We start from the raw sequence: 15,305 nt of genomic DNA on the forward strand, positions 1-15,305 counted from the left end.
TTATGTTCCTGAGAACTATCCATTTTCAGCAAGTCAGTAATGAACAATCTCAATGAGGGTTGATGAACATGAGAATTAATTTATTATCTCCCTCTGTGTGGCTACAATGGTACAGAATCAGAATGCCCAGTGGATGTAGTTAGCATGTGGATAGAAGGAATTGCAGGTGCTGTTTGCAAAAACGACATTGAGTGCTGGAATAACTGAGCGGGCCAGGCATCATCTGTGGAGAACTTGGATAGGTGATGTTTCAGGTCAGGACCCTTCTTCAGACTGATTGCAGTATATCTGGATTTTCAAAGTGCAGGTATGATGCCAGTAATGGGTCTGTATACAATTCACTTACACAAGACCGGGGTACTCCTATGCGGATTGAAAAGTGGTTAACTCTACAAGCCTGTTAAGTAGGTAGGTTGTTTGGAACATTGCAATATATATTTAGGTTTTAATTGTGGGGTGCAGTGAGTACAAATGAGTGAGCCCCGGTGCTACTGACATGTTGACAAACCTGTTCTATTGAAAAGGGATGGATCTTGAAATTGCCCGTCCAGTTGATTTTGATGCATCACATGATTGAAAGTCCTGGCACCAAAGTACTTGGGTAAAAAAAAATTGGAGGTGCCAGGACTTTCAATCATGTGATGCACCAAACTCAACTGGACAGACAGCATCTCTGGAGAGAAGGAATGGGTGACAATGTCAAGACCCTCCATCTATTCTGTCATCCATTTGTACACTTATCTTACAAGTCTCAATGAAAATTAATCAAGATGGAGAAAACCCTTCTGCTTTTAAGTTTTAATTATGGTTGTACTTTGGTAATTTGCTTTTAAATTTAATTTGCTCTCGAGTAATCTCATCACAGTTCCGAGTCTGTTCATAACTTTATTGCTGCGTGCATATGAATGAAATTACAGACTTGAGTGGCGTCGAGGACTGAGAAGGATGTAGATCAGTTTATCTCTGTGGAGCCATTTCTTGCTGGGACAAATAGCTAACATCATATAGGTGGTTCCTTGTGTGAATTTTCAGAACAAAATCGGGTGCCTTTATTCCTAAAGTTGTACTAAATTAGGACTTTTTCGTTTTTTTTTTGTTTTTTTTCGCCAAATAAATATTCTGTGTTATTACTATTTACTGCTTAAGTTACAAGCGATAGTAGTATGATTGATTGATTAAAGGATACAGCCTGGAGAAAGGCCCTTCGGCTCACTGAGACCACGCTGACCAATCACCTGTTCATGTTATCCCACTTTCACATCAACTTCCTACACATCGGGGGCGACTTACAAAGGCCAATTAACTTACAATTCCTCATTTTTTTTGGATGTGGGATCAAACTGGAGAACCTAGAGGAAATTCACGTAGTCACAGGGAGAACGTGCAAACTCCACACAAACAGCACCCGAGGTCAGGATCGAACCTGTGTTCTGGTACTGTGCCACTGCGGCTGTTAATTTTGAAAGAATGGGATGCTTTCCAAATCAAAACCATGCTGACTATTGCTGACTATCCCTAATCAGCCCTTGTCTATCTAAATGCATATCTATACATAACTAAAACTCTGATCTTGTGCACTATTTTGCTTTTAAATTTAAAAATGAGGATTGCTTGGTTTTTTTCTACTCGCGCAAAAACGGTACACGATAGCGCTACAGTTTTGCATCGCCTTACTCGCCATTCTACTGTGCTGCAAGTGCAACAAGTTTTGTTCTGATCGATGGTATATTTTAAAAGTTATTAAGGTTTAAAAATCTTTAAAACCGCGCATGCGCAGATTGACTCTTCTGTCAGTTAGTGCCACTCAGATTGGTCTCCTCTCCTGTCAGTTAATGCCATGGCCAGGACGGCGATGCCCCTTCCTGCACCGCGGCCTCTCTCGCCTCACTCACAAAATCCTCTCCCCTCCTCACAGTAACTTGTCTACTGTCTCCCCCACCACCGGCGGCGGCCGCGGGGGGGGTGTGGGTTCAGTGGAGGCCCTAGTTCTGCCTCCCTCACTCACCCCATCCCCCGCCTGCCCTCTGCGGCAATGGCAGACCCGTCTACCCGTTCCCCCCGGGCGAATGGCTGCGCCCGTCTCCTCCGCTGCGGTAACTCACCCTCACGGCCCTCTCGGAGGAGATCTTCTCCACCTGGTCGTCGAAACTTGTGACGGCTCGAGCAGCGGCGGGGGAGCCGGAGTGGGCAGAGGGAGGGAGGGTCAGGTTGCACGGAGTTTTGACACACACACACACACACACACACACACACACACACACACACACACACACACACACACACACACACACACACACACACACACACACACACACACACCCCCCCCCCACCCCCGGTTCAATCGTCAAGTCAACGGGACTGAGAGGGGCGGGAGTGTAGGAGAGGTGAGGAGCGAGATTGGGGGAGGAGGGGGAATAGAGGGAGATGAGTGGGGAATAGAGGGAGAGGAGGAATAGTAGGGGGGATAGGGGAGGTGAGGATTGGGGGATAGAGGCATAGGAGCGGGGTAGAGAGGGGAGAGGAGTTATGGAGGTAGTGACTGAGGGTAGGGGAAAGGAGAGGCGAGGGAGGGATTGGGGAGTGAAGGAGGAGAGAGGAAAGAAGAGGGGGGTGAAGAAGAGGGGGAGTGCTGGGGATGCGGGGAAATGTGCCGTGCCTGCACAGTTGGGGGCTATGCGTGAGCAGTGGAATATTGCGTTGGGGGAATGGGGGCATGGTGGAATATTGCATTGGGGGAGCAGGCCCAACGGGTCTGCACTTAGTCTGGTGTACCTATTCCTCAGAATACTTTCTAGTAACCTTCCAACCACTGGTGTTAAGCTTACTGGCCTGTAGTTCCCAGCCTTTTCCCTGCAGCCCTCTTGAATACAGTCACCACATTTGCCACCCTCCAGTCTTCCGGCACCTCCTTGTATTTAAGGGTGTGTCGTAAATCTCTGCCAGGACTCCTGCAATTTCCTCTCTAGCTTTCCAGTGTCCTGGGATACATCTGATCAGGTATGGGAGATTTGTCTCCCTTCAGCAACTCCTCGACCGTAATACTGACTGCTCTCAAAACACTTCAAGTGACTGCCCCAAGTTCCTCAGTCCTCTTGTCTTTCTCCATGGTAAAAACAGAGGAGAAATACTCAGAGGTTTTGTAACTGAATTTGGCTTTCTGGTACAGGTATCGATTGTAGTCCTGCGATACCATGACAAGGTACACTTCTACAAAGTAAAATGACGCAAAAGCCCAGCAAAAAAAAAAAAAATTCTTAACAAAATAACAAACTCACAGGTCAGGTAGCACATGTGGAGGGAAAAGGCCAGAAGATGTTTTGGGTTAGGACCCTTCTTCAGACTGGCACAATGTTTTTTATTATAACTTTTAATTGATATAAAAACAAATAAGTGATGCTATATTGTGATGAAATATCTGTACAGCTAAAGTATAAAATCCATTGAATTGAAAAGAAAAAGGATAAACTGACATCGTAGAATCTACGATTGCATGATGGTAGTTTATTACCTAAACCGGTATAAATTCAAGAGCATATATGAGTGCTTGCTAGTTCCAGGAGATCCACATATTATTGGATTACATTAATGAGTGATGCCTTGCATCATGCATTGATGTTAAATATGCTAAATATTTGTATGAAACTTTGATTACAATTGCAGCAGATATAGCTTTAAGAGTAAATAGGAAGGCTTGTTCTAGCATTCACACAGTCGGAAAATGTTAACTGTTTTAAATAACGCTCCGAGTTAGTCAGATTCCTGTATGATTGTACTTCCATGATCTATCTGAAAAATATGTTATTTCCAAAAAAAACAACACACTGCTGGGTCCTCCCTGCTGCAGCATTAGTCAGCAGGACTAATCAACTAGTTTTCCATGCAGCTTTGAATGAAACTATTAACTTGCAGCATTCTGCTTCAACGTCAGACTAATCATTATTCACAGCTCAGGCATGCACAGTTGAAGTCGCAAGGGCAACCACAGAGAAGCATGCTAGAGGAAACCACCAGAATTCTGCTACTGTTCCATCCAGCATTAGTAAATGTAGGATTAAAATGGTGGTTACTCGCAGACGACTTTTTACTACAAATGACTCGATGAAAAGGAAGATGTTTGAACATAAATTACCGGTACTGGATTGTAAACTTGAATTGACAGACTTACAGAAGCTTGCCTTGAATCAAGGAGGAAAACAGAATAGACTGCACTGATATTTTTTTCTTCCTTGTAATCGTGGTATTGAAGATTTAAAGCTGCTTTTTTTAATCCTGTGGTCCAAAGGAAACAGTTAAGTGCCTCTTGCCATCTATGTTCAGGATTTATTTTTCTCCGCTTGCATTTTCTGTGCTATTGAAGGGCAGTAGGCAGCATATTTTCAGCTCTTGAATTTCCCTTTGGAGTTTCTGCAGTGACGAGCTGCAGGAGAAAAGTGACTGCTCAGCACGGCACCATTTCTGACAAGATGTTGTAATGTTCTGTTTCTGGGTCATGTATGTATCCTTTACCTCTGGCATTCTTTTTTTTTTTTGCTCTCACTTGCAATTTTTCTCTTGTTAGTATTTGGGTTTTTTTCTCTTTTCCCCTCTCCCCCTCTTTCCCTCTCCCCCTCTTTCTCCCCCTCTCTCCCCCTCTTTCCCTCTCCCCCTCTTCCCTCTCCCCCTCTTTCCCCCTCTCCCCCTCCCCCCCCCCCCCCCCCTCTCCCCCCCCTTCTCTCTCTCTCTCACTTACCCTCTCTCACTTTCTCTTACTCTTTCCCCTACTCTCTCACTCTTTCTTTCTCACTCTCTCACTCGTTCTTTCTCACTCTCTCTCTCCCGCTCTTTTTCTCCCCTCTCTTTTCTACCCCTCCCCTCACCCCCTCTTTCCTCCCCCTCTTTCTCTCCCCCCTCTTTCTCTCTCCCCCCTCTTTCTCTCCCCCATCTTTCCCCCCCCCCCCCCTCATTTCCCCCCCCCCATCATTTTCTCCCCCCCATCATTTCCCCCCCCCCATCATTTCCCCCCCCCATCATTTCCCCCCCCCCCCCATCATTTCTCTCTCCCCCCTCTTTCTCTCCCCCCCTCTTTCTCTCCCCCCTCTCTTTCTCTCCCTCTCTCTCTCTCCTTCTCTCTCCCCTCTCTCTCTCCCCCCCCTCTTTTTATCCCCCCCCTCTTTATCTCTCCCCCTCTTTTTTGTTCTCCTTCTCTCTCTCCTCCCCCCCCTCCCCCCCTTCTCCCCCTCTTTTCCTTCGCCTCTTTTCCTCCCCCCTCTTTTTTTCCTCCTCCCCTTCCCCCCCCCCTCTTTTCCCTGTCTTTTCCTCCTCCCCCCCTCTCTCCTCCTCTCCCCCCCCCCCCCCCCATCTTTTTCTCTGTCTCCTCTCTTTTTTCTCCCCCCCCCTCTCGTTTCCTCTCCCCCCCCCTCTATTTTCCTCTCCTGTCGCTTCCCATGCAGTACTTTGTTAAATTCATTTTCACGTGACATTGCCTTGCAGCAGCTACCAGGCTCTGCTTTAACCCAGCAAAAGAAAATAATTTAGGCCTTCCGCTGCAGACAGGTACTGATTTTCTCCGTTGTAAACCACATGATTTGCCTGCTTTTCTATTTAAGGAATGATGTTATGTCACCCATAACAACAGTGGTACTACATCAAGGATACGCTCTCAAACCAGGATCTACGGCAATGCCAGTGCCTGTGTTGGCTTTGGGGCTCTGTTAACACCGGAACTACTTCTGCAAATAATGCGAAATGAGTTTGCCATATACTCTCCAGCGTAGGGAATTGCACTCAATAGCAAAGGAGAATCAGAGTGTCAGTAGAAGCGCTATCTGCAAATAAACTTTACAACATTAGAGCGTAAACAGGAGATCCGATGAGTCGTGTGTGCATAGTTGTCCTGGAGGAGGTGGACGATGATTCTCCCATTGTTGCTTCTAAAAAACTTCAGGAAAAATACGATGATGTGCCACTATCCCTGTCAAAGTCATTTTTACTTCAAGAGGAAAGGGTGAGAACATTTTGGCTTGTCTAAATCTATCTGTATCCTTCCCGCAAAAAAAGTCAGTACAATCTGTCCGTGTAATCTGATATTTTGATAAAAAATGCGAACTTGTTAAGGAAGGTTTTCAAAAACGCATTCATTAATCATTAACACCTTCAGAAGTTTTGCTTGAAGATAATCGGCTGGATAAATTATGTTTATATTTCTAATTAATTGTTTGTCACCAATATCTCAGTTCATATGAGAACATTTGCATTGTGTATTACATCTCATTGCCATTTGGGTATTCAACATTCAAGTATGTAGCCCAATTTTATTTAATCACTCTGATGGCGAGTTATTTTTGCATGTGTCTAATTGTGACAGACGTCTTTCAATGTTGCAGCCACCACTGGTTCAAGCTATTTTCAATGGAGACCCAGATGAAGTCCGCAGCCTAATTTTCAAAAAAGAGGATGTAAATGTGCAGGTAAGAGATGGTTTTCTTGAAGTGATTTTAGTGATTTTTTTTTTTTAGTTTGTACATGTCTTAATTATACCCAGAATTTATTTTGTGTGTCCATCAGCAAAACAATGACCATCTGCAACTGATTAACGGAGATATTGTTTCTCAGCACTTACAGTATTTTACATCTAAAATTACCACTTTTCACTTCCTGTTTACTTTTTTCATTACATTCTTTTGGACTAATCTGGAAAGTTGTCGGTGAATATTGTTGATTTCTTTAAGCAGTTTGTGATCTTGATAGAATGTAGCCAGACACTTATCTTTCTCCCTCAGTTCCTCCTTACTCTGGCTAGATAAGAAAACTTGCATGCTAGGTCACATGGAATTGCTTTCAAGAACCTTGCTGTTACTTGATATTAGGATATAATATAATAGGCCAAATAACAAAAAAATATGGACTCATGGCTCAAGTGGTCTCCATGGTGCTGTCGGGATTCTGTGATTTTTATCACGAAAAGAAGTAACATTAAGTGATTTTTTTGTTTTGTATCTTGTGTATATAATGCATATAGAAATATATGAATTTAAAGACCATTTGAGAACCAAATTTACCTTGTTTATTTTATGTTGCTGACTGTTTTGAGAGGAGTTGATTGTTCTTTGGTTCCTGTTAGCTACATTGTATTGTTTGTGAGGAAACCTTTAAAAATAAAATGTTTCACTAAAAAAAATAGTAATTCCGCAAGTTGAGTAGTTAATCCACGTTATGTGCCCAACCATGAAGTCTGTTATGACAGAGGCATTTTGCATGCTTGGCTGTAAATAATGTTTTGTGTTTTGAGGCAATGGTATATTGTATTGCAAGTAACGGCACTTTATGTTTAATATCCATGCAGTTTTTACATTCTTTAAGATCATATGGTTAGATCTGTTTTAAAAGCATTGTTTAGAAAAATTGATGAAACTAAACTCCGAATAATTCCCACGGTCCTGATCCTACATTCCAGAATTTTTGAAAGACGTGGCTGTAGAGATGGTGAATCTTTGGTTATCACCATGCAAAATGTTTTAGATTCTGGAATAAAGTGTAGCAAACTTGATCCCACTATTAAGAAAAGGAGAGGAAAACGGAACTGCAACCTGAAAATAGAAAATGTGGGAAACATTAAGCAGATCAGGCAGATTTTAATATTTTATGTTGAAGATTTTTTATCAGAACTACGGTCGTGCATATCATTAGTAGGGAAAATGCTGGAATGCACAATGAAGGATCTAATTACAATTTACAAGGGCTGAGCAAAGTCAGCATATCTTTATGAAAGGGAAATCATGTTTGGGGGTGTGACCAGTATAATAGATAAGGGGAAAGTAGTAGGTGTGGTGTATTTTGACTTTCAGCTGGCTATTGATAAGGTTTCTCTCCAGTTTGTCAACAAGGTTTGAGCACGTTGCAGATGATATCGTGGACTAAGAATTAGTTATTAGACAGAAAGCAAAGGACATAAATAAATGGACTTTCTCATATTGACACACTGTGGGATAACATGGGGTTGGGACCCAGCTATTTATAATCTACATTAAGGATTAAGACGAGGGACCAAATGTCATATTTCCTAGATAATTAAAAATTAGGTGGGAAGGAGGAGAAGATTCGAATCTTCAAGGGGCATGGACAAGCTGGGTATAGTGGGCAGAAAGATACCCGAGGCCATATAATGTGGAAAAAGTGAAATTATTCTCCTCGGTGTCCTTTGAGATTGGATACAGTTGAAGGTCAACATGAAGGTACAACAAGTAATTAGGAAGATGAGATGAAAATTTGTGCACAAGAATTAAAACATTGTCATGATCCTGGAGTATAATGTGTATAGTTTTGATTTCCTTATCTTTACAAAAAAAAAGCGCTCACCTTGCCTTGGAGAAAGTATAGCAAAGATTTAATATGCCGGTTCTAAGGATGTCAGGTTTTCTGCACGAGAAGACATGGTGTGTATATAGGTCCATATTTTGTAAGGTTTAAGAGAATTATAATAGATCTTATTGAAGCTACAAAATGCTTGCAGGGCTTGACAGACTGGATCAAGGAGGATGTTTTTATCAGCTGAGTAGCCTGGAACCAAGCATTACAGTTTTGGAATAAGGGTTAGGTCATTTCAATAATCGGTAATAAGCCAGTTCGGTATTCCAACTGGGCATGCGCAGGTCATAGGTCACTCGGGCTAAACACTCGTGGTGGCCATGCCTCTGCGTGGGTGCAGACTTGCGTTTCATCCCTATCCAGCTGCCGCTGGGCCATCTCCGTCCCTGCTAGAGTGTTCCGTCCGGGGCGGCCCTGGGCCGGCAGAAGCCGGATGGGAGGGGAGGTGCGCTGGCCTGTCGCAGCGACGGTACAGGCCCGCAGGCGGCGCGGAAAATAAGCACCAACTCCAGCTCAACCCTGCCCTTCCCACCGGTGGGACAGGCAGAGTCGAGCTGGAGCCGGCACCTCCCCTCCTCGCTGGCTGTGTGCGGGCCTGGGTCGAAACTCCCGTCTGTGGACCTCTGGATAGAAGACCCTCCTTCAGACTTCCTTCACATTAGACTTTTGTGACGCGATTGGTTGGGAGTGGGGATTTCCACGGGTGCAAGGAGCAAATTACCTGAAGTTTGAGTTGAGTGAACTGAGTGTTCGTACCGTTCTCTTTGTGCATCGACGTTTTGTGAGAGTGGTTGGATCCCATCTAGCAGCTCAGCTAACGTCGGTCACATTATCCAGACAGGCGGCGGGGGATCAGGAGCTGATGTGAGGCATCGTCGATGTTCTGGAATCCTAGTCGACCGCTGCCAAGCAGCGGGGTCCAGGAGGCAGCACCCGACCCGGGGAGTAGAGGTGTCAGTTCTTCAAGCGGCGAGCGGAGAGGCACCAGCTACCGCGGGACGCTCACCTGTCGGGCGCTGACTCTTCGATCCCGGGATCCAACCACGGTGTGCGACGAGGACGGTAAGAACACTCAGTTCACTCAACGCAAACTTAAGGTCATTTGTTCCTTGCACCCGCGGAAATCTCCAGCGCGGTCGAGATGAGGGGGTTCTGAAGTTGCAATCTCTCGATTGAGGACATTTTCTCGACTCTCCTAGAAGCAACGAGCCATGGCCTTACCAGTGGTTGGCTGTATAACTGAAACCTCTCTTCCTCCACCTCTCGCCGTCTCTCCCTGTCTCCCACTCGCATCTACCTCCTCCTCACAGGTGGTGTGGCGACGCCTAATGGCAGCGGCTTGACTGCAGTCCATCTGTCTTTTTTTAATGTTTTGTCTCGTTAAATCAAATCTTGTTTTGATTCTAGTTTTTATTCTTTTTTTTTAGCTGTGTATATGTGGGGGGAGGGGTGGGGGAAACCGTTAATCTCTTCCCTGTATGGGGACCCTTGGTATCTTCTGCCTGATGGGAGGGAGGAGACGAAAGTATGATTGGGTTGGGATACGTTCTTGATTATGTTAGCTGCTTTCCTCAGGGAGCTGGAATTGTAGATTAAATCAACGGAGGGTCTGCTTACTGGACTGGGCAGCTTTCAGAAATTCTCTGCAATTTCCTGCGGTCTACAGCGGAGCAATTGCCATTACAGGTGCACAACCTTTTATCCGACGATCCAAATAACGAAAACCTCCGAATAGCGACATTTTTTCGGTCCTTCAAGAAAGGTCCTTGAAAACGTTCACCGAGGGCGGCTCGCAGAGGTGACAGCGGAACCTCCGGTCGGTCCTCGAAGAAAGGGGAACTAAATCCCCATTCATAAAAGAGGTGAGGGTATATTGCGCGGGAGGGTTATTAATTGACAATATGCTGCTGCCTGCCCGCTGGGTTAAAAAGTTCCCACGGTAGACACGATACACAGTGTATCGTGAGTCTTGCGTGGGAACTTTTTAACAGCGTGCAGGCAGCAGTAGATTGTCGCTCCCTTCAGTTTCACCCCACCTACACCCCTCTGCTTCCCGGCCATGTGTGTGACCCCTTCCCTCCCCTCTCCAGCTCCCCGCTCATTGCACCAGCGCGGGGGCTTTGTACTGTCTTCACGTCGCGATGCTAGCAGCACAGTGCCAGTCACCGGAGACGTCAGGACCAACGGAACACCGACCCCCAGGCCCACTGCAAGCACGGAGATCCCAGATCAGCAACTCCAGCCCAGCCCCGTTCCAACTCCAGAAGAACACGCTCCCCGTATGGGCAGAAGCTGATGGTGTGCAAGAATAACGTCTTGTTCTTGGGGTGGCGCAGCTCGGGCTGTGGGCGAACTGCCACTTGTCGCCGTAGCGGCCCATCGGGGAGCGGATTCCTCTGGAGTTGGAGGGGGAGGGGGGTATTGTGCTGTTTGATCGCCCCCTGCTATTCCAGGGACAGGGAGACAGGACGTTCACCGAGGGCGGCCCGCAGAGGTGACAGCGGAACCTCCAGTCGGTCCTCGAAGAAAGGGGAACTAAATCCCCATTCATAAAAGAGAAGGTGAGAGTATATTGCGCGGGAGGGTTAATAATTGACAATCTGCTGCTGTCTGCCCGCTAAGTTAAAAAGTTCCCACGGTAGACACGATACACAGTGTAGGCAGCAGCAGATTGTCGCTCCCTTCAGTTTCACCCCATCTACACCCCTCTGCTTCCCGGCCATGTGTGTGACCCCTTCCCTCCCCTCTCCAGCTCCCCGCTCATTGCACCGGCGCGGGGGCTTTGCACTGTCTTCAAGTCGGCGATAGCTGCCAGCAGGTCAGTGCAGTCACCGGAGACGTCAGGACCAATTGGACGTCGACCACCAGGCCCACCGCAAGCACGGAGATCCCAGAGACCCACAGCCAACAGCAGCCCAGCCCCGCTCCAACTACAGAGGAACCTGGGTTGCGGATGACGGGGCGCAGCTCGGGGCGCCGTAGGGGCCCATCGGGGATCGGGTTCCTGTTGGTCCTGACGTCTCCGGCCACCTGCTATCCTCCGGGAACTGTACCGTCCTTGCAGGAGAGTTGGGTTGTTTGCAGTTGCAGAGGGAGGGGGCAAGGGCGGTACAGTTCCCAGTCTCAGCTCCAGTCCAGGGGGGTGGCCGGAGACGTCAGGACCAACGGGACAGCGACCCCCAGGCCCACTGCAAGGACGGAGATCCCAGAGACTCACAGCCAGCAGCAACTCCAGCCCAGCCCCGCTCCAACTCCAGAGGAACACGTAGGGGCAGAAGCTGATGGTGTGCAAGGTACTTGTTCTTGGCGTGGCGCAGCTCGGGCTGTGGGCAAACTACCACTTGTCGCCGTAGCGGCCCATCGGGGAGCGGATTCCTCTGGAGTTGGAGGGGGAGGGGGGTATTGTGCTGTTTGATCGCCCCCTGCTATCCCAGGGACAGGGAGACACAGCGGCTTTTTAGACTGGTGGGCAATCACTTCCAAAGTTCTGCCCACACAGTCAGTACACCTCTCCTACACTGCATTACAAACATTTATTCTGCAAGAAAAAACGACATTGAAGACTCAAACTCGCGACCGAGTAACTGCCTGGATCGAGGCGCAAACTCGCGACCTTGCGGATATGAGCCGAACACTCTACCACTGAGCCAGCCATTAATGTCTACGCTAAAAAATTTCAATTCCCAAGACCGACAAATTCTGAATTACGAAAAGTGTCTGGTCCCAAGGCTTTCGGATAAAAGGTTGTGCACCTGTACTAAGATGTGAAGCATCCAGCTAGGATGCTTCCTATGTTGCATCTGTAAGGTTTATAAGAGTTATAGAGGACGTGCCATTTTTCGACAGCCTTCTGAGAAAGTAGAGATGTTGGTGTGCATTCTTGACTGTGGCATTAACGTGGTTGTACCAGGACAAGTTTTTGGTAATGTTTATACTCAGGGACTTGAAGCATTTTATCTTCTTCTGCTCAGCACCACGTCACTCCACCCGGCTTCCTGAAGTTGATAACTAGCTCCTTCATTTTGCTGACATTGGGGGAGACATTGTTGTCTTGACAGAACTGTGCTACTAAGTTCTCGATCTACTTCTTGTTCTCGCCTTGTCATTGTTTGAAATCTGTTCTGATACTTTGGGGTCACCTGCTAGCTTGTAGATGGAGTTGGAGCAGTATCTGGCCGCACAGTTATAAGTGTATAGGGAGTCTAGTAAGGGGCTGAGTACACTGCCTTACGGGTTACCAGTGTTGAGGATTATCAAAGAGGAGGTGTTGTTGCTTAACCTTACTGATTGCAGAGTGCAGGTCTAGAAGTCAACGATCCAGGTGCAGGGGTAGGTATTGAGTTCTAGATCTCGGAGTTTGAAGATGAGTTTCGGACTGATGTGGAATAAATCTTTTTCAAGCCAAGTCTTTCTACAATATAAATTTATTTCACCTTGGTGTCCATATTGATAAATCTTTGCACCATAAAAAGGTAACCATCAGAAAGACTGATCCTGAGAATTTTGTCTGATTTACCATTTCCAGGAATTAGTCTGATAAGCTAAATAATTTTGCATAGGAAATATATTTCAAGAGGGAGCGAATATGCCATTTATTTCAACCATTATTTTGAATGGAGCTTTGAGATATCAAGAAATTGAATTCATTGCTGAATAAGAGATACGTTGACCTTTTTTCATGCACAGCGGGTACATTTATGAATTAAGATTTGTATCACTTTTGGCAGGGAATATGAATTGTAGCATGCTTGTTGAAATGTCTTTGATCTCACTCAAATTTTAGAGGTTTTTCTGTCATCTCAACCGCTACAATTGGGTGAGGAGAAAGTTATGGAAGGTTGACTTTAATGTGAAATGTCGAAAAAGGCAAATGTTGACAAAGGCAAAATAATTTTTTGAGTGTCTCTTATAAAGAAATTCCCATACCAGATTTTTCTGCTATTCAATTAATGAATAGTTTGCCCCTTTTTGCTGTTCTAAAATGTCCATTACCCCAGTGTAAATTATGTTAGTTGGTTAGTTGGTCACCTGACAAACTTTTCCAGCAGTGATTAAATAATATAATTGATAAAATGATCATGCCCATTTAACCCAATAATATTGCTACCTTTTAAAAATAAAGGAAACATACCATATTTCACATGGGAATTGTTATTGTTAAACTAATCTGAAAAGCATAGTTTTACGAGTCTAGTCTGAACCTGGCTGAGGCGACCTGGAAGTGTTCCAAGGTATTTTTCTGTTGCGTGCTAAAAGTGGCTTTTAACCTTGGTTGTTAATGCCACATAACTGTTGTTATAAAGAAGACTACTTCCAGCTTCATAATGTTGCCTGCCTCAACTCATCTGCTGCCAAAGCCTCTCCCTTGCCATTGGTTCCTCTGGATTTTGGATGTTGGTTAGCACTCTTGTCAGTTTCACTTTTATGTTTTAGCTTCAGGTTCTGCAGAGACAAAATACAAATCTCAGCTCGCATTTAAATAGGAAGAGGACAGCTAAGGTAAATGTATAGCCTCTAGAGAGTGAGGCCAGTGAATTAATAATAGAAAACAAAGAAATTGCAGATACATTGAACAATTCACTGTGGAAGATATTGCTGAAATCCCTTACATATAAGGCGGGCAATACTGTCGGAAAGCAAATAAGTAATCATTTTGGAAAACTGAATATAATTAAACCACTGGTTTTAATAAAGATAATTTGCGTTTGACAAATTTGCTCATATCCTTTGAGAATGTAACAGAAAAAGTCAATAAAGGATATTGTGAAGATTTAGATTTCCAGAAGGCATTTGACCAAATATCACATAGGAGGCTGCTGCATAAATTGAAAGCCCACGGTATCCGAGTGAGTTCGCATAGATTGAAAATTGGCTGTCTCATTGAAAACAGAGATGGAATAAATGGGTCCTTTTCAGACTGGAAGGAGGTAACAAACAGAATAACACAAGGATTGGTACTTGGTTGCAATTGTTCTCTGTTTACAGTAATGACCTGGAGGAAGAAAGGATATAAAAAGTTTTCAAATACACTTATTTTAGTATCATTGGTATAAGGGCATGTAATAATGGTACTGTGCTTCTGTAAGGGGATATAGATTGAATGAGTGGGCAAAAGACTGGCAAATGGGGTTTAATGTTGAAAACACTACGGAGGCAGTACTGAAGTGATTCACTGGGCTAATTTCTGGGTTGTCCTACTCAGAGAGAAAAAGTAGTATGGGCCTGTATTCCTTAGAGTTTAGAAGAATGAGGGGTGAACTTATTCAAAAATATAAGATCTGAACAGGGCTTCACAGGGTAGATATTGGGATGTTCTCACCATTGGGAGAGTCTCAAACAAAGGTACTTAACTGCCAGGGGACGGTCAATTTAAAACTGAAATAGATAGAAATGTCTCTCTCACAGAGGATGGCGAATCTCTGGAATTCTCTGCCTTAGGATTGGGAGCAAAAAAATAAACAGGTAGAAGAACTCAGCAGGTCAAGCAGCAGCTATGAAGGCAAAGGGATAATCGACATTTTGGGTCGAGACCCTGCATCAGAATTGAGAGCGCAGAGAGAGGGTTGGCAGTTTATGGAAGTGAGAGCATGGATGAGTGAGAGGCTGGTAGGCAATAACTGGAAATGTAAGCGAAGAAGAAGATAAATAAACAGGTGGGAGAGAGGAAGGGGAATATAGAACCAGGGGCTCATGGGTAGTAGGTAGACCCAGATAATGTGGGATGATGTACAGATGGAACCAGATGGGGGAGGGGATAGGAAAGGGTGAACCAAGGGAGAAGAAACCCAGGTAGATAGTTATGTGGGTGATGGACAGATAGAACTGGGAGAGGGGGGAGGAAGATGAATACAAGGCGGGTGTGGAATGGAAGGGGTGGAAGAGGTGAACAAAGAGAAAGAAAACCTGGGACGATTGGTCGGAGTGGGAAAGGAAAACTGAACAAGTGGGTTCCCTGAAATTGG

At 45.3% G+C, this 15,305-nt stretch overlaps 1 protein-coding gene across 1 annotated transcript in view; it reads left to right on the plus strand.

Moving 5' to 3' along the window:
• The first annotated feature begins 3,973 nt into the window (after positions 1 to 3,973).
• The window catches only part of ankrd28b (ankyrin repeat domain 28b), a 139,954-nt gene continuing 128,622 nt past the window's right edge, over positions 3,974 to 15,305 (plus strand). The window contains 3 exon segments of the mRNA XM_055656704.1: positions 3,974 to 4,288; positions 5,586 to 5,983; positions 6,363 to 6,446. Coding sequence (XP_055512679.1) covers positions 5,849 to 5,983; positions 6,363 to 6,446 — 219 coding nt within the window. The 5' untranslated portion in view covers positions 3,974 to 4,288; positions 5,586 to 5,848.

This window comes from Leucoraja erinacea, chromosome 2 (assembly GCF_028641065.1).
Source record: "Leucoraja erinacea ecotype New England chromosome 2, Leri_hhj_1, whole genome shotgun sequence".
In the NCBI taxonomy this organism is placed as follows: Eukaryota; Metazoa; Chordata; class Chondrichthyes; order Rajiformes; family Rajidae; genus Leucoraja; species Leucoraja erinaceus.